The 20,355-nt window shown below is 43.1% G+C and overlaps 1 protein-coding gene across 3 annotated transcripts in view; it reads right to left on the bottom strand.

Moving 5' to 3' along the window:
• JPH1 (junctophilin 1) overlaps positions 1-20,315 on the bottom strand; it is an 83,261-nt gene extending 62,946 nt beyond the window's left edge. For all 3 annotated transcript variants that reach the window (XM_004762334.3, XM_004762335.3, XM_004762336.3), the window contains exons 1-2: positions 19,633-20,315; positions 13,322-14,081 (exon numbers count right to left, since the gene is read on the bottom strand). In XM_004762334.3, the coding sequence (XP_004762391.1) occupies positions 13,322-14,081; positions 19,633-20,011 (1,139 nt within the window). In that variant the 5' untranslated portion in view covers positions 20,012-20,315. The remainder of the gene's footprint in view (positions 1-13,321; positions 14,082-19,632) is intronic.
• Between the last annotated feature and the right edge of the window lie 40 nt (positions 20,316-20,355).

Here is a 20,355-nt window from a genome sequence, read left to right as displayed (position 1 = left end):
AACTACTTCAAAATCTGCACGGAATGCAAAGGGCACTAAGAAACAGTTGACTGAATGAACCGCTTTGTGTTATTATTTAACTACTCCCTGTGGGGGTCAATTCTCTCCAACCAACCCGAAGCTTGTGGATGGGTCAGGTACATCTACCTTTCTCCCACTTCTGGTCTCCTGTGGTACTAAGTGTGTCAACATTGAACAATATCCCCGAGATGATTTAAAAAAAAAAAAAATGGTATGTGAGCTGAGCTCCTGGAATGCTTATGGGTACTTCAAAAATTGCTTTAATTTTGGTTATATGTCCCTAACTGTAAGCTTATTCTTAACAGTTGACACTGCTTACACTGTTAAGTGTCCTGTTAAAGGGACATTTTCCCTTTTAGTCCAACACCATCTGATAGATGATGAATCTGGAGATGGGCAAGTAAAACATTAGTGATGTTTCATTGTGTTTACGAGTTAAATAATTTCTGTAAGAAATATTGTTGGTATGGCTAGGTGAAGTCAAGTTCAAAACAGCAGTGGAGGCCCAGACCTGGGCTCTCTGTGACAGTGTGGTCCACTGACTCCCACTTCCTCATCCGCAATGATGAATTTCTCCCTCATCCCATCTATTGATGAGAGGTCCAGAAAGATGACTTTGCTTAGTATGTCTGAAATAAATGACCCACATTCCAGGAATGATGAACCTTTTCACTAATCTTACTTAGGGGCATTAGAATATCACACAAACATCTTAGATTTGCCTCTGTTCCTCTCACCCAACACTTCGATCCATCAATTTCTGCAAATTTCGTCTCCTGCTTCTCTGCTATCCATGCCCTTGACTGGGTCTTTACCGTCTTGCTACAGACCAGGCCTCCAATCCTGGCCCCACTTAAATCTGTCTCAGAGGCAGATGGTTGGTTCTGGGCTCCACTTCCTTCAAAGACTTCCCAAGGCCAACAGGAACCCACGATCCAGCTCCCAAACCTTCATGACATCATTTCCTAACCTATCTTAACCTACATGTACCGATCTTTAGTGTGCCTCAGAATAACCGGGGAAGCTGGTCAAATGCAGACTTCTGAGCCTCACCCCAAAACACGAGAACTCAGCACGGGGTGAGGGCCAGAAATTTCAAGTGCCCCTTGTGATCTGCTGTAGGGGGTATGGATGGGGAAGCCCCTCTAGCCAGCGGCTGCCAGGAACTCAGCCTATGCACTTTTATCCCACTCGCCTTCCTCAGGATAGTCCTTCTGTCTGGACCACCCTGGCCACCATTTGCTCTCCACTAAGTCTCGATTCACTCTCCAGAGGATAGGCTCAGCCCTTCAGCTACATGTGTGTTTAGTGTTCTTCCTTCCTTTGCATTTTCAGTTTTTCTTAGCATTCACCGTGCTAAACTGATATTATCTGTTCATGTTTGTGTCAGCCACAAGATTTGTGGCTATTGAATGAATAACACTGGTTAAATGAAATGGCAAAATGAAACATATGACGAAATAATACTACTCCCAGAGAGAGCTTCCTTTATGAGCCTAAGGCAAGTGCCTGGGTAAAAGGAAAAAAAAATCCTACCCCAATTCTCAAAACCTAGTGGACATTAAAGGTTTGGGCTCTGATGCTATGCTGCCTGGAGTCTACCCTACATAGGTCATCTGCTTGTTTTCTGACCTTTCCGTGTCTCGGTTTCTAATAATGGGGTGGCTATGGGGATTAGGTGAGGTGACAGTTGCCACGTTCATGGCATGGATTCAGGCACCAGGTAACCACTGAACCATGTCAGCAACGTTTGTACATGGCCCAAAGGCATCACCCGAATTGCTATCCTCAGACCCAAACGGAAAGGGAGGTTGCACTAGTGTGTCACATACATGGTGGAAATGTGCAGCACTGTCTACGCTGCTTCCCTATTTGGAAACGTGGCCAAAAAATCAACTTACAGCAGGATAGCTAACTTTGATGTTTCTGTATCCAAATGATGCTGAGATTTGCTACCGTTGAAAATCAGATCACACAGACTCTAAGCAGAGATAGTTTTAAGTTAAAATGGGATTTAAATTAAAATTAATTAGCTGTTGAAAAAAATTGACTGTTTTTTTTTTAAAGAAAGCACCAGTCACCTTCTCCTTAGCACTATAAAATTCTTATCTATGTATATTCTGCTGATAGCATTGCTACTGTCAGTGATAAAAGTCCATATAGGAAGAGACATTCTGTTAGGTTTTCCTAACTCAGTGCCATATAGACCTTGTGCATGATCACAAAAGACTAACAGAGGTTAGGCAAAGGAAAGGGGCCTGTGTGTGAGGGTGGTCTGGGCAGACAGGGCTTGCTTGTACAAGAGAACAGGCAAATGACAAGCTCACCCAGGTGGCTTAGGTGCTTCCCGATGGGTCTCTCCACCTCCCAGCCCCACCTGGCTCACAGCACCGGCCCCAGCACAGGAGTGCTGTGAACCCTCAAGATATTTGCCCTTCATGACAAGTTCTGTTTCTTATTCATCTCTGTATTCCTAGGGCCTAGTGCCATGTCTGGACAGAGCTGGCACTAAATAAATGTTTGCCAAAATGAGGTTTCTTTAGCACAATAATTTGGGAGAGTGATATTTTGTTCCCGTTCATTGCCAAGAAAGAAACAGGCCAACAGATCTTGCTCACTGGGTAGGTCCTTTGAGCATAAATCTTAGAAAGCATAATTTCACAAATTCAGGAACAGACTTTCTGATACCTACACAACTGCTTTGTCCTAAAGCAATGGGTTCCTCTTACTGAATGTGAGAATTGTTTTATTTGTACTTCTTAAAAAGAGCTGCATCTAGCATCACGTACGTAGAATGCCTCTTCTGCCATGTGCCTCATTGATGTCTTTGTTCCTCAGGGTTTGGGTCTGAGTTCTACGTGTGGTACAAGTCTGAATTCCAGACCCACGTTCCCTTTTGTCTCTGGGGCCAGCATCTCAAAATTCAAGAAGTCAAAATCGAAACATCTTCCTCTCAAAACCAGTACTTTCTTCTCTGGTCCCTTTCTGAATAAATAGAACTAGCATCCCTCTAGTTGCCTGAGCCTGAAATGTGGGGGTCCCTCTCACTCTGTCTCCTCTAGGTTTGCCACATTTATCCAACCAGCCATCAGGTCCTACTGAGTCTGCTTGGGAGGCTGTCACCCCTACGTGGGCTTCTTTCCATCCCCACGGTCACTGTTTAGCTCAGCCCATAGGTTCTCACCCAGATTACTAGTTAGCAGAGTCCTCCTTAATCAGTCTCCGATTTTACTGCCCCTTGCTCTTCCCAGTCCCTACACCACCTGCACCCACAGTGAGCTTTCTAAATTTGATCATGTACTTCTTCTGCCTAAACCTACCAGTAGCTCTCCCCGATCTTTGTGATAACGTCCAAACTCCCCCTTACAGGTCAGCGACCCCCTATGGACTCCTTCCCCTCATCTCTCAACACTCCCCCCAATTTAGTAGTCTTTTCTAGCCATGTTCTCCAGCCATACCAAACATTTTATAGTACCCCAAATATAAGTAGACCATTATCCTTTGCACCCTTCTCTTTTTCTGGAAGACACTTACATATCCTTTGTTTTTGTTTTTTAAAGATTTTATTTATTTGTCAGAGAGAGAGAGGGAGAGCGAGCGAGCACAGGCAGACAGAATGGCAGGCAGAGGCAGAGGGAGAAGCAGGCTCCCTGCCGAGCAAGGAGCCCGATGTGGGACTCGATCCCAGGACCCTGGGATCATGACCTGAGCTGAAGGCAGCTGCTTAACCAATGAGCCACCCAGGCATCCCTGGCTTTGAAGCTAGATACCACCTCTACAATCATGCCTCCAGCCCCAGGCTGTGATAAAGCTTCTCCTATGTGCTACCTACCCTCAGACCAAGGGGCCAATCGCTGGGAGTGGTAACTGCATTCTTCTCTCTCCTAACCTGTGACAGAAAGGACTGGATCTTGATCATTATTTTACATTTACATAGTATGTCATCAGTTCACGGGCTTATAAATTGGGCTGGTAACCTAGCGTCTTTTCTGCAAGTCCAGACCAGGGTGTTAATCAATGTATTAATTAACGACCCTTCCATAGCATTTGCATCTTTGTAAGGTAATCTATCAGTCAAAGCTCAACCACTTGTCCAGTCACTGGGATGAGCAGGAGAGGTGGGAAAGAGTAATAAGGGCCGGTGGAGGGCAGGTATGGCTCCTCCAATCCTACTCCTGAACCTGGAACTGCAGCTTCTGTGGGATTTCTCCTCAACACGTTTTGACCAGTAGGTTCCCCACATGAATATTAAACCTTTCCCCTAATGGATGGAAGTGAATGTAGGAAATCCTGAAATACTAATTCCAAAAGCTCCAACACCAATGTAAAAAATTAAACAGAGAGGGATCTCCGGACTAAGCCAGTTGAGATCAAAGCTTGATGGACCCGAGACAGCAAAACTCAGCAAAATTTTAACCTTATTCAGAAGTTTTTAAAAACTAACAAAAATATAGAGAAGTTATCTGTTAATCTCTGGCACAATCAACTATTTTAAAAATGCTAGAAAGTGAATTAATGTATTTTACTTGGCTTGAATAAGTTTCTTTTGGCACATAGGGAAATCCTAAGAAGATTTGACTTCAAAGAGTTGCACTCTTATGGAGGTGATCTTGATTCCTTACATATTAATTAAATTCCTGATAAAGAAGCTTATTTTGAATTGAGCATATTATACAAATAAATGTGAAACGCCACCTGAAATGGAAGGGGCAAAATTATTAAAAGCTTATTTGGTTTTATTCTCAAGAGGCTGTTGTACTAAAGCTGAATGACTTACATAAATACCTTTGGCATTTGTTGGATCCTGTTCCCAAACACAATGTTCATATTTCATCTATAATAAGAAAAGCATCTCAAAGATTTGCAAGGCACTAGTCTTGCAAGCGTCCAGTTTGGTGTCTTGAGTAAAGTGAGATTGGCAGAGTCAGCTTAATCCATAATGGAAAGTTGTGAGCGGGGTGCTTTGGCTGCCGGGCAGCTGTGGCTCGGAGAAGTCCCCCAGCTATGTTAGCAGGGCACAGAACTCTGCCACTTGCCCGAAAACAGAGTATCTCCAGGTCAAGGCGAGAAGTTGTATGGGGTACACGGGATGGAACATGAATGCCATCTCACACCTTTAGCTTTCAGGGCAACACAGTAGGGGGGCTTTCATTACCAAGGAAGCTATACTGGAAAGTAACTGCTGCTTTAATTCTTCAGATTTACAGAATCTGGAAACATGTCATGCTTCAGAGATAAATGAGATCGAACCTGCTGCACTTTGTACTGCCTAAGCAAACTCAGATTTCTATAGTTAAAACAAGGCCAACATGTGTCCCAAAAACCTAGCTTATTATCTCCCTGGAACATTGCTTTTTCCCTCCAGTCTTTGCAGCCAGTTTTCGCCAAGTAGCTTTCTGCAGAATTCAACATTACCTCATATCCCATTCACACCATATACAGACGGCATCTTCTCCTTATGCTCTCCACTTAATCAAAGTGGAGAGACATGCCTACATGAACAAGGGCTTAAAAAAGCATGTTTTTAATGGCCCAGAAGTCTGGATAACTGTGACTCTCCCACTATTATGGCATAAGACCCATTTTCATTGAATTTGTACTGCTTGAACCTACTTGTTCATCATTAAAACACAACCCCCTCAGCCCAAAAGGCCTCAGTTTCTGAATGGGTTTGGACTTGGGAGGGTTGGATGAAGGGTTTTTAAAGAAAGGTCTTCAGAAACAAGATACCCTAAAAAAATTTTACAAGGCTTCCATAACACAGTATGTTCCCATGTTATGTGTAATGATCTGCTAAGCATGAGGTGCCGTGACCTCAGAGCTGAAGGACAGAAGCAGGGCATGTTCCCATCGTGCCTCTGGAGTACCATCCCATCCAAGCTTTACCCCTTCTTTGGGGGCAGGAAAGAGCAGATGCCTCAGTATCTTTCTGGTTTCAGCTGCTCCCTCTGCACACCCACACAGAAAAGCCTCAGTGATTGCTTGGCCCACGAAATCCTGGGCCCTTAAACAGAGAAGTACAGCTCTTCTTAAACAGCTGGACAAGAATGCAAGGCAATTAGAGCAGACGCTTCACTCTCGCCTGTGGGAAATGGGCATTCTTTGGTAAAAAGGAGAAACACGTGTTCAAAATTTTTATGTGCAATACAAAAACTGTAATATAAAAAAGACAACAGTGACCTATGCTAGTGTACCTACACAATAGGAAGATAAGAATCTTTATTATCCTACATTGTCTTCAGAACATTACCCCAGCATAGCTTGATACAAACACATGGGCCATTTCTTTGCTCAGTTCCTTTTCAGCCTTAAAAAATATAATTGCCCGTTGATAGCCTATCGACTTCACACAGATCTGAGGTTGGAAAGGGGATGAATCTTGATATACATTCACTTGATGGTGAAGGATTTAATTCCCTTCACACGGATGGATTTAATTCCCTTCCTTTTGCTTATTCTTCTTTCTACTTCCCAAGCCTCCTTCCCTTTCTTTTTCCTTCTTCCCTCCATCTTTACGTCTATCGCAGTCTGGCTTCGTGGTCATCTATCAACGGTCAGTCTTGGGAACGATACTTCTATGAAGGACACATTTTCCAAAATATGAACTAGATATATGGTGATTCACAGTTCACACACAAACCCCTGGGATACCCACTTTTTCATTCAACCCTTAGGATAACCCTCCTGTGAGGAAAGGGGCAACTCTCAATCCCCATTCACAGTAACTTCTCTGCACCTCAGCCTGAGCTTTATTGACCGAAACCCTGGAAGCCTTTCACAGAAGGGCTGGCGAGGGCAGGTGGGAGAGTGCGGCAGGCAGCAAAGGCCCATATTGGAAGAGCACAGGAGGCATAACTAAAGAAAATCGTTAATGCTCTCCTCAACACTGAATTCCCACATTTTAGGTGATTTTCCTCCAGAGTTCTTTACCTACTTAACAGCTTCTTCATTAAAATGGCTTAAAGGATATTACATAAAAATTCAACCTCCCTGCAAAAATCACTTACGCTAAAAACTGAACATTCACCAGAGCCCCAGTAGAAGAAATAAAGAATTAATGGAAAAGACAATCTACAATTGTTTTTAAAGAGAGGGTAGGACACTAACATTAAAGAAACAGGATAAACCAGAATTTTGATTTGTCAAAGAGAACTAGAACCCATTTGTCCAAATGAATTTAAGAATTTCAAATTTCTGGCCCTTCACAATAACTTGGCAGAGACTGAGATTTTTCCCTAAAATTGGTAGAAGTTTAATTTGGATCTGTAATGTGCACTGACTCATGGTTGACTCTGGGTTTTAATTACTAATAAGTGAAGTGTGAATCAAGTCAAGTAATCTTGTAAGGAACCGTTCTATTGAACACTGTTATTTGAGCTCAAGAAAAATGACCAAAAAAAAAGGGCGGGGGTAAGGCAAAAAAAACCTTCAAAAGGGAATAAAGATAGCTAAAAACTTAAAAAACAGATTCTTAAAAAAACAGCAAGCTCTTAGGTTCTGACTGATCACATATTTTAGTGATGTCAAAAAGGTAGGATGAGCTATTTTTTTTAAAGATTTTATTTATTTATTTGAGAGAGATCACAAGTAGGCAGAGAGGCAGGCAGAGAGAGAGAGAAGGGGAAGCAGGCTCCGTGCTGAGCAGAGAGCCTGATGTGGGGCTCGATCCCAGGACCCTGAGATCATGACCTGAGCTGAAGGCAGAGGCTTTAACCCACTGAGTCACTCAGGTGCCCCGAGCTAATATTTTTATAGTGAGTATAAGTTGGCTTCCTGGAGTTTCTGTATCTGTTTAAGGGAAGGATTCACAGGTGTCACTGGACCAGCTCATCTCTACGAAGAATGGAGATTAGAGTTCGGCTTAACCTCAAGTTCTTATTCCCCAGCCATGCCTTGGTAATGACTCTTCACTGATGTTGATGTAGCTAAGGAAAAGCATACCTGTAACAACATACTTCTGCATTTTCTCTACTTCCTTGATTATTACCAGATTATAACATGATGATTTACAAGAACTGTTTCCTTCCTTTAAAGCTGGGTTTATAAATGTCCAAGAAAACAGAATTAGAAGCCCTGGGAATGTTTACAGCCTAAGTAGTAAGAATTTAATTCACTCATTCATCAAATATTTACTAGAGCCCTTACGAAAGCGCCGTGATCTAAACTAGCTGTTGGGTGCATAAAAGCGAGCAAAGCTGCCTTCAGGGTCTAGCTTTCTGATCTACTTGGAGAAAGAGATAACAAAAAATATACTGAAATACAATGACAACTTAGACAAATGGGCACTTAGGTGGAAGGGGGTGCCAGTGGGGTGTGGTAGGTTGTGGGCTTAGGGAAACCTTCCTTGAAGAGACTTGATGCCTAAACCTTAAGATGGAGCTAGCTGGAGGGGCTAGCTGGGGCAAGGGTGCCAGGCAGAGGGAAGGGACAAGCAAAGACTTCCCTTAGAACTGAAGGAAAGCCATTGTGGCTGAATCATTCAGGAGGAAAGAGGTTGAGTGGTAAGGAATTCTATTTTTTTTTTTTTAAAGATTTTTTATTTTTTATTTTTTTATTTATTCATTTGACGGCAGAGATCACAAGTAGGCAGAGAGGCAGACAGAGAGAGAGGAGGAAGCAGGCTCCGGGCTGAGCAGAGAGCCCGATACGGGCCTCGATCCCAGGACCCTGGGATCATGACCTGAGCTGAAGGCAGAGGCTTTAACCCACCGAGCCACCCAGGCACCCCAGGAATTCTATCTTTTTAGAAGAAAACTATGGTACATATGTAGGGTTTTTGGAAAAAAGTGTCTTTTTTTTTTTTTTAAATATTAAATTCCAAAATTGGCAACATGGAATCCAATCCCTAGTTCTGAAAATAGGTGCAGCAAGCTCACCTGTGCCCCAGATCCCTTGAGCTTCAGGCCTCCATAATCGATCTGGTGCTTCCATCCCCCTGTACAACTATATCTGTACTGGGCCCAACGGGGTGGGGGCTGGGCTGGATACACTACCGGGCTCCCTCTCAACATTACCTGTCTCAGTGCTGCTGTCAGAGCCCGAAGTCTGGGGGAGACTGGGAGAAGCAGTCACTGATGCTTCACAGTAGTCTTGAAGCCAGTCCAGCCATACACCCTCCCAGCTTCAGTGAGGCCTCCACAGACCCAGAACGGTGGTGGTGGTCCACTCTACGCTCTCAGTTTCCTTTCCTCCTTCTCATCTATGTGATACAATGAAGCCGGCCTGTGGTTCTCAACTGCTTGAGGCCAGCTCTCTCCCATCCCTGTCACCAGCCTTCTTCCATCCTTTAGCACAATAATCATGTCCTCTGGGGGCTCAGAGTCTACAAAGCTCTTCTTTTGTCTACATCCTTTTCTAAATTATCTATTCTTTTCCACCGAAGTATGCTTCTCTAAGGGCAACTTACTGGCCACCTCAACCAAATGCCTCACCTTAAAATTCTTCCTTAAAATGGGTTTCTCAAGGACCAGTATTTTGAACATCTCTTAGGCGATGACTGGAGATGAGTTCATGGAGTAAGAATGACCAAACGAGAAATGTACTCGAAACAGGCAAAGTAGGGTCATCTTGGGCAGAGCTGTGGTTTTTGCCTCTGAATGTGAGGGGCCTGAAATAGAGTTGCTCCCTTACCTCTTGAACATTTCTTTTAAAAACAAGATTGATACATTTTCGCAATTCCAGGGAATGATTTTTACCCACAGGCCCAAGACAAGAAGGGAAGAAAACATTTTGTTACATCTAATAGACATAATACTTGATGAGAACAGAAACCTGAAGAAAACTTACAAAAGTCAGCAAATTATTAGTCTCCCTTAGAGTTTTCACTCTTTAAGTGCTAACCTGCTAGTAAATGATCTGTATCTACTAATTCTCTACTTGCTGCATTATTTCTATTATCTACTAACTGTTATGCGATCCTCACATTCCCTTATTGGTAAGAATTAAACAGGGGCCCATAATACACCTTCTGAAATAAGCCTCCTGTGTGTTTCCTGCTGAGATACACCACTTTCTCTTCAAAAAGCAAAGGAAAGGTCCACAGACCTTCTTGAATCTCTGGGCCAAAGGCGGTTGTTTCCATGTCTCTTGATTTCCCTGAGGAGGATACCATTGTTTTCTCTCAGGGCTAACTTGAAGCTTGGCTTCAAGATAACACAGGGTTATGGCACAAAAATGGATCCATTTTCCTGAGACTTAAGCAACAAAAACTCTCCACAAACTAAGAAAAAAACAGCAACAGAATAATAATTAGCACTATCTGGGTGGCAAACTGAGCTGGTGAGTGACTATTACCATCTCCCTCTGTTGCTAGTGGTGAATGCGTGATTTTGAGAGCTGCAGCCGCCAGGAGCCTGACTTTATAGTTGTTATTCTGCCATTACTGGGGCAGGACCAAGAGGAGGGTGTCACCTACATTCTTAAACTTTTGCTATTTTTTAGAAACAAAACATTAATGGTAACTCCTGGAGGGTCCAGGAAGGACTAAGCAGATCCTCAGGTATTATCAAGAGTCATGGTTTATGATAATATAGCAAGAAATCCATTCCCCAGCCAGCAATCTCCAAAACCTTAACGGAAGATTTTCTCTCTTTAAAAAAAAAAAAAAGTTTTAATAATTTATTACTTTTTAAAAGATTTATTTATGAGAGCAGGGTTGGGGGGAAGGGAGAGTGGGGGAGAGAAAATCTCAAGCTGACTCCCTGCTGAGGGCAGAACCCCCTGCTGAGGGGTGGGGTGGGGGAGGCTTAATCTCACCACCTCAAGATCATGACCTGAGCCAAAATCGAGAGTCACCAACTGAGCCACCCAGGTGACCCAAAAAAGCTTTTAAGAGAATGTAGAACTTTAAGCTCAGAGCTACCAAAGGGGACGGTCGGTCCTTCAGTTACTTTCTACAAAAAGAAGTAGCAAAACTCTGTATCTGAAGTATTTATTAAAGCAAGGAATCTGGAAAGAGGAGTAACAGAGTAAAAGACAGACATAAAAGTCTATTGAGTATTTTGTCTATTGCATCATCCAAATAGTATAAATTTTTTACTTTGGTTAAAACACTTCACATGAGATCTACCCTCTTAACGAATTTTTATGTACACGATACAGCATTGTTAGCTACAGGCACAATCACTTTGCTTAACTGAAACTTTAGAGCTACTGAACAGCAGCTCCACATTTCCGCCCCCCTCCAGCCTCTGGCAACCACCATTTTACTCTGTTTCTAGGAGTCTGACCATTTTAGAGACCTCATTTAAGTGGAATCATGCAATATTTGTCCTGTGACTGGTTTATTTCACTTAGTATAAGGTATTGAGCATTTGCAAAAGAGCTAAGTGAAATATTAATGAGGCAGTTAACTGGCTAAAAGTGCATTTGTTGATTATCAACCATGCAATACAGTACTCTCAAACTACATTACTATCCCCGAAAGACTTTCAACAGAGGGGATGTGGCTAGGACTTGGGTTAAGAGTTTTATGATACTAGTATAATCACAGATCCTTGCATTATAAGCATTTCACTTTCATTATTTAGATTCTTCCAATTTAAACCATAAAAGTCAATAATTAAAGCAAGTCTAAGAAAGTCATTTGCTAGTGTTCTGTGCAGGTGCACTTTCCATCTGCCAAGATTGAACTGCCTCTACTAGGTCACCAGGCTCTAAGAGGAAAACAAATGGAAGAATCCAGAAGTACATTTGAAATGAGAGGTCAGGACATAACCAAAGGTATACCACTAGCTCTAAAATTTAGCTGAGAGCCCGAGAGGCCAGTAAGATTAGATGTGCCAAGAATCCCATCTACAAGCAAACTGAAAAGCAAGTAATACAATGCTTGGTGATCTGGAAAAACTGTGATCTAAAATAAAGGATGCCCCACAGAGAAGAGAGGTGAGACCCTTCCTGAAAGTCTGTGCTGATCAGCAAACAGACTTTAAAGCAGGATGAGTTTGGGATAAAGATGGAAATCCTGAAGACTTTTAATACATACCTCAATTAAAAAAAAAAAAAAAAGACCAAGTGGTGCTTCAGATACTAAGAAGTAAACAGAAGCCATAAAAGTTTTTTTTTTTAATAGACACTTCCGAAGTCTGAAAGTATTCAGTTGAACCACATGAAATTGCCATTTTTTAAAAATCAAAAGGTCCAATTATCAATAATTTCATATGGTTCAGCCAAAGCAAAGGAGAGTCTATTTATTCAACCCTAAGAATAAAAATGGAAGACATGCTAATATTTTGTGGCTTTGAAAGAAGGCTTACTTCTACGAGAAAATACGACGGAAGCAGGAAAAGACATATGCCTCAAGTCACACAAAACTGTGGCCAGTCGGTGGCCAGTAAATAAGCTCCAAAATAACATTTCCCATTTCTAACCATCTCTTTTGTCTACAAGAAGACAATTCTATTCCCAATAGATTTCTCCAACCCTCTTGCTGGATCCCTGAACCCAGCTATTAATGGTAAAACTTCAGACACATAGTCCTTCTGTGCCCACATACACCCCACTTCTCAATCTATAATTCACCGCTTTCTCCTACTCACTCCATCCCTTCTCTACTGCTCTACTTTCTTCCAACTTTGGCACACGGACAGTCCCATCTGTCCATGTCGGGTTCCTCCCCACCCCTTTCCTTATAATGCGGCACTGATCTAACCATTCCTGCATAGAACGCAGTGCTTTGTATGAGCCTTAATTCCTCTGCCACTCCCACAGAGATGAGGTTTTTGGTTTTTTTCTTTTTTTTGCAGTGATATTTTACTTATTAATTATTATTACTTTTAAAATTTTAGGCAGTTAACATACAGTGCAATATTGGTTTCTGGAGTAGAATTCAGTGATTCATCACTAACATACAACACCCAGGACTCACCACAAGTGCCCTCCTTAACTTGGACGGGAGCTTTGTCTTAAAGAACCATGCGAGATTTGGTCTTGTAATTTTCCATTTCTGCTGTATTTAGATTTTGAGGCCTTCTCAATAAAACAAAACAAACAAAAAACCACCCCTGGAAGTAACTTTCTGAATTCCTGAAAATGGGCACAGGGTCTGAGTGACCAGCCATTAAGTATTAGGGAAGTAATCTGCATCAAGAAGGGGATCTCAATGTGCCTTCAACATTTTGTGATGATGACATTTCAGAACAGGGCAGGTACCTTTCTGACCCGCTCCCCTGCACTTCCATCATTCTCTAACTTTGGTTCTGGCAGCTCTTTGGTGACGTTACCAGCAGAATGACAAACATAATATTTGATATCCCCCTGTTCTGAAGGACCAGGCACAACCACCCGCCCTGCATTTACATACCTTGAATTTGCTATTTCCACCTTGGTTCTCGCCATGGCCGCTGCCCTTTGTGCGCCTTCAATGGCTCTGTCCACCTTCTCTCTAGTTTTTGTATTTCTTATTGGTATAAGCTGCTTCCTTATTCCACGGACCAGAATATTATTTTTGTATTTTCCCTCTTCTTTGGAGCCGTCAGGAAACACGGTGCAGCCATACCCGTGCCTCTTGTTATTTGCCCACTCGCCTTCATACTTCATGCCGTTGGAGCGCTCGCTGATGCCGAAACCATTGCGCTTGTCGTTCTTCCACTCGCCCATGTAGGTTTCCGTGGTGGTGGCGTCGACGTGGTCTTCCACGGGGCAAAAATCACAATCCACGTCGCCGAAGCTGATCGTGGAGTTGGCATCGCTGGAACTGATGCGGCTCATGGCCGCGTCGCTGCGGACCGAGCTGCGCTTACTGGAGATGGAAGACTTGGATTCGGACTTGCGAAGTTTCATGCTTCCGAGAAGGGAGCCCCTTCGGAAGAGGCCGCCCTTCTTCTTGCCCGCGAGCTCGGCGTCGGCATGGAAGTTGAGCACGAAGCCGCCGCGGGTGCCGGCGGGGCTGTCAGCAGCGGCCGCGGCGTCGTGGAGCACGCTGCCATTGCTCTGCTCGCTGCGCAGCGAGGCCATGGAGGTGCGCAGCGGCGAGCGGATCACGGTGGCCATGCCGTAGGGCACGCTCTGGCGCACGCCGTAGCCATGCCGCATGCCGCCGGCCCACTGGCCCTGGTAGGTACCTTCGAGAGACCGTGAGAAAGCACAGCGTGAGTCGGGGGGGCAGGGGGATACCGTCTGGGCTGCAAGCGCCCCGGAGCGCCTGGGTGCGCTCCGGGAGAGCCTGGCGCATGGAGCAGGCAGGCCCTTGGTCAAATCCCACATGTTTCCAAGTCAACTCTAAGCGCTACTTTTCATCCATTTGCGAATTCCTGCCCTGTAATTTTGTGTCTATGGTTTTAATGTAATTGCATAGCATTTTCCAATAGTCTGGTAACTTTGCTTTTCATTAAAAAATTTATCCGAGTGTTTCACATGAAACCACTACTTTCTAATACAAAAAGAGTGATCATTAGAAAACAACTTTTCTCCCCTGAAATTAACACATCAAAATCCCCCAGAGGAAGGAAGGCAGTGTCACAGAAGATGAAATGAGTTCTATTTGTGAATTTTATTCTAATTTTACTCATTTAGCTGAAAACCTTTAAAAACTCTATGTCTGTCACTATAACATTCCAACAGGCTCAAAGACTTAAAATTATTAGTGATCTGAGTACTCAGGACATGGGCCATCAAATTATTTTACATTTTTTTCTTTCATGTTAATTTTTTAAATTATTTAGATTTGGAAGAAATTTTTGGTGCTAAGGTTGATTTGACAAATACTATATGTATTCTGAACATAGCGAACCATTACTAAAAAATGGGCAATTTATTACAAGATTTTGTACTTCTAGGTGAACCGGTCAAGATTTGTCCTGTACTACTTGCCAAAGTTCTGCTTTCTCCTTGCCATTCTCTTCATTAATTTCCCTAGTCTCTGACACAGCAGAATGAAACATGTGGACTAGAAGCACTCTGAGGGCAGGAATTACCTCCAAAGCAAACACAAAATTTCGAGTCTTATAACTTATGTGCCCTGTGACCTGTAGGTGTTTGATGACTTTATAGTAAATAGCTATGGTGGCTCAAAGAATATACTACTTTTTAAATCACATGAAACACTGAATATTAAAATTAGAGAACTTAGACTTTTCTTTTCAAAATCAGGGAGATTTCCTTTAATTAAAGGTACATTTTAAATTATAGTATCCCCCCAAAAGGAGCTATGTGGAAATTTTAAGATGTAATTACTTCTGTATTATTATAGTAACTCACAATATAATAGAAAATAAATCATGATTAGTCTTTTTTGACTTCTTGCAGTTTCTGATTATATAGATCTAACTTGCAGTCACTTTTCATTTTAGATTTCCATTTACTTTTTTTTAAAAGTATTTTTAAAGACTTTATTTATTTGACAGAGAGAAATCAGAAGTAGGCAGAGAGGCAGGCAGAGAGAAAGGGGGAAGCAGGCTTCCATTGAGTGGAAGCCCAATGTGGGGCTTGATCCCAAGACCCTGAGATCATGACCTGAGCTGAAGAAGACAGAGGCTTCAGGTTCCCCTCCATTTACTTTTTAAATACTTGAGCTATAAATGCTAGTGGTTTTATATCATTGTATTAATATGGGCTGATTATTTCAATACATTTAAAACTGTAATGGCTCCAAAGTCAAAAGTTTTGACAAATTTCATGACTACCTTCTCTTTCTGTTTAGTTTGATATACTTATGTCATATAAATGGACAACAGTGGGACAACAATGAAATTCTAAGTAGGTCTGGTACTATGTATGTCCTATTTTGGGTAAATATGTATCTTAACCTGACATTTATGAACTTCTGAGGAGGTAGGTGGGCCATAGTTTTCTCAAAAGGATTAAACCCCAAAGGATAAGATAGTCACATAGAACATTCCAGGTTAAAAAGGTTCCTACTGAATATTAGCCATTTCCAAATACCACCACCTTAACAGGGAAGGGAATGAAATTAGGAGATTTCAACTTTGACTTTCCCTCTGCCTATATGGGTAAAATACAAGTTCTAGGATAAAAGTTCTACAAACTGACTTATACATACCAAAACAACCTTGTTTTTAAAATATTTTGTTTAAATAAACAAGTAATGCTATAATCATCTCTACCTTTCTACACAATGACAAGTTAATTTTGCAAGAACAGTTTCCAAAGGTGCTATTTGATATGTTTTATATTTTGAAAATACAACCATACCATCTTAGCAAATGGTTAACACTGAGAGAAAATTAATAAGTAGTTTCTGAAACTGGGATCTCCAAAAGTAAGAGGAGTATTTAGAATTTCCAAATAAGGTGCTCGCTTCGGCAGCACATATACTAGAAGTTCCAAATAAGTATTGCTTGAAAATCCAAGCAGTTTAAGGCAACAGCAGTAATTAGAAAGTTTAGGTCTCTGCTTAACTGTCAAACAGGGAGGGGTGCGGGGTGGGGAGCAACTGCATTGGAAATGTTCCTATCTTATTTTGTTAAATCACAGTATATGGAAGACTTCTTCCATGGAATTGCTAAACACCAATTTATAGTCAAACTGTTAGTAGTTCATCTGAAATTTAAAATGGGTTTAGTCAATGAACTTTGGGGAAAAAAAGGCTTCTTTTTTTTTTTTAATGAAGCAGGTGGGTTCCAACTTTTCCCTGCTGTCCAAATAAAGTTCTAATTAATTCGTCTCCATCCCTCAAATAAAGATGCATATTTCACAAGTGTAAACATTATTTTTACAGGTTTTAAATTATGTTCTATGACTTTTTCATCTGGGTGTTGGTTTTCTAGATATAGCCATTTTTTTATAATTTATTTTTTATAAGCATATATTTTTATCCATTTTAACTATATAATCTTAGAGCATGTCACTCAGTTCAGAAGGAGTCCCAGTCAAATGTAGATTGTACTATGCCAAATTTATATTCATGTGCTATGAATGGGTATATGTGACTATGCACATAATTAATAAAGCAATGTGCCTTCCTAGATATTTTCAATAGTTTATGACTGGTGAAAAAAATGAGGTGCAGCGGATCAGAATTTATGCAAAAAATTCTGGGCATCTAGATTTTGGATTTCATTAGTACCGTACTATTTTATTCTTAATATTCAGGCAGTTTTGGCAACACTTTACACACAAATCACTAATAAAATAATCAGGTGATACATTCCTTATGGAATTAATACTCCATCTTCTAGTTAAATGTCACAAAATACATGGAATCAGATTTTCCCTAAGTTTGACAAAGGGTGCACCGGGATGGACAGGTGGTAGTGCAGAGACAAAAATAAACTCATTCTTAAAAAAAAGGAAGGTGGTATTTCCTATTTTGACCAAAACTTTTGCATAAAATAAGTTATAGCAATACACTTCTACTTAGACCCCCACTTTATGATTAGGGACTTTCTAAAGAAGTGACATATGAAAAAAAGCAGGAAAATCAACTAGCATAGAGCAGACATTCAAAGAGATTTTTAGTTTTTTGTTTTTTTTTTCCCTCTCCTAACTGGGAGCATATTTGAATTTTTTTTTTCTTTTCGTAGAAGAGGAAAACCACATGATGCCAAATTTTACAGGTTTAAAAAATTTTTTCAAGTTAGTTTTAAATCAGGGGCGCCTGGGTGGCTCAGTGGGTTAAGCCTCTGCCTTTAGCTTAGGTCATGATCCCGGGGTCCTGTGATCGAGCCCCACATCGGGTTCTCTGCTCTGCAGGGAGCCTGCTACCCCACCTCCCCACCTCGCCCCGGCCTGCCTCTCTGCCTACTTGTGATCTCAGTGTGTCAAATAAATAAAATAGTTTTAAATCAGAAGGCAGATTATCCATAATGTCATCCTGGTCACTTATTTGAGCTTCTACAACACATACATAGAGGACCTTCACTGGTAAGATAGATCTATATCTATGTATTTGCTAAGTGTAATGAATCCTCTAAACCAAGAGATTTTGTTTAATGAGTAGTAACTTTAAAAGATGATTTATTTTTTTTATTTAAGACTAATTTATTTTTAACCTTCCCAAACTGAAGAGAATTATCCTCGGTCTTAACAGGTTATAAAATAACATGCAAATTTAAGAAATAAATTTTGCATTCTACTTTTGGGCATGGAATTTAGTTACATTACAGACCTAGAGTCTCCAATAAAATCCAATCACAAGCTAACAGATTTATAGGGCTGGCAACCAAGGCACTATATGCCCATTCAGAATATTTAAGGACCCTAATTAACTACTGTGAAACTCAAGACTGGAGCCCATATAAAAGTATTAGAGAAAGCTCCCCCCCCTCCTTTTAATCCATGAGAACCATATCCTTTATTTATACTGTAGGTCCAAGAGAGGTCTTTTTATCAAATTCTACCATTGAATCCTACTATTTTGCATTTGAAATACAGCCCAAGTGTGCTGAGTAAGTGAAGTGTACAAATTGTATAAGCTTTTATGCAGTGGGCTGGAGAAACTTTTAATTGGATCCTTTTAATTCCCTTCAACTCTGAGCTGTGTGACGACAAAAGTTGACATTGCCTCCCCTAACCTTTTTCAATTAACTATGATTATGTTTATCATCAGAAAATGTATTTTGCTAAAGCATAAGCTATTCATCCTTCTCAGCTTATTACACAAGAAAATTCATCAGGTTTTGACACCTGTTTCAGTAATGGATACTTTTCCTAATTAAAAAAAAAAAAAGGAACTCTGCCCTATTATATACACAATTTATTTCACAAAGTTGTTAAATAGTAAAATCAGGTGAATTTTGTTCATATTTGTTCATATAACAGTTTTGTTCATTGAGTGCTAAGGTCATACAACCTCAGCGCAATTTGGTGATTCCATACTGCCATTCCCTGGAGTAAAGTGGCTGCTAACTTAGCAACTGTAGGAATGTATCTTTTGAATATATTTCTTAAAACGTGGCCTTCATTGTTCATTTCTAAGACATTTTCCTAGTAACTTGCCCAAAGATCTCCAGGTCAGCAATGACGACCATTCTTCTGATGGAAAACTACTACTTTTGGGAACCGAATGAAAAACGGGAAGGGAAACTCACACCCTCTGAGGCCGCACCTGCATCAGGTGGCCTCTCCACCTCCATAGCTAGGATGTTTCCAAATGCACTCCAAGTAAGGTACAATTCCCCTACATCCCAGTTATGGGGTTCTGGCTTCTATCTTTAGGCTACTAGAGGACCAGAAGCGAAATACGACTCCACGTGAAACCAATCCCGGGAGCGGTCAGCACCGACCGCCAGCCTCACAAGCCCAGGGCGTTCGCTCTAACTCCACCGGAGTGGCGTTTTCAAACCCGACCGGGAGAGGGAGGGATCAGGAACGTAATGTGACGGGCTCAAGTGACAGCGTCCTCTCCCCTGCCCAACCTACCCGGGCGGCGCTCCCTCCTGGTGGCAGTGCAGTCCTGGCGCCGGCCAGGTATATTCACGCCTTGCTCCCCCGGGTGTGGACACACTGCCCGTTCCAGGAACCGGGTCAGAACCAACCCCCCCGCGCACTAGTCGCGTCTCCACGCTGGCGCGGGAGATGGGTGGGAGGCTTCCCCAGGTGTTTTGGCGGGTTTCCGGACACGTGCGCCTCTCGTCCTCCCCGCTTCCCCGCAGCCTGGGCAAAGCCCACCGCACCAGCTCACGGAGCAGCCGAGCCGCCTGCGACGCTGCTCACCTCCGTCCCCGTAGGTCTCCACGCCGTACCCGTCCTGCAGCCCGTTACTCCAGGTACCCTCGTAGCGAGCGGGGGTGCACAGGCTCTGCCGGACCCCGTAGCGCCCCTTGAAACCATGTGACCACTCCCCCCGGTACATCCACTTGCCCTTCGTCTCCACCCCCAGCCCGTGCCGCTTGCCCTGCGCCCAGTAGCCCTGGTAGGTGTTGCCGCTGGGCCAGGTGTAGCCTCCAGCCACCTCGAAGCCGTGCGACCAGGAGCCCGAGTACTCGCCCTGGCCCTTGGGCCCCGTGCAGATGCCATGCCCGTGCGCCTTGCCCTCCTCCCAGCCGCCGCAGTAGGTGCCGCCATCGTCGAAGTCGAACCTTCCGCCCGTCATTCGGGGGGCAGCCCCGGCGCGCTCCCCGCGGGGGCACGGACGCGGGCAGAGCTGGGCACGGCAGGGTGTAGCTCGGGGATGGGGGCCCGGCGGGCGAGCTCACGACAGCGCCCCGGGCAGCTCGCGCCGCCGCTCGGCTCCAGTCCGACGCCGCCCCCGTCCTCCCCTCTTCTTTCGCCGCCGCCGCCACCGCCGCCTTCCTCCTCCTCCTCCTCCTCCGCCTCCTTCCCCGCCGCCGCCCGGGCCAGCGCCGCGCGCGAGAGGACAGCCCAGGCTCCGGAACAGACCTTCAGCTGCTCCCGCCCGCCCACGTGAGCCGGGCGCCACCCCGCGCCCGCCCCTCG

This window comes from Mustela putorius, unplaced genomic scaffold (assembly GCF_011764305.1).
Source record: "Mustela putorius furo isolate JIRA1106 unplaced genomic scaffold, ASM1176430v1.1 tig00003846_pilon_pilon_pilon, whole genome shotgun sequence".
In the NCBI taxonomy this organism is placed as follows: Eukaryota; Metazoa; Chordata; class Mammalia; order Carnivora; family Mustelidae; genus Mustela; species Mustela putorius.
The sequence above is the reverse complement of the archived record's forward strand: the minus strand, read 5'-3'. Positions and strand labels throughout refer to the sequence as shown.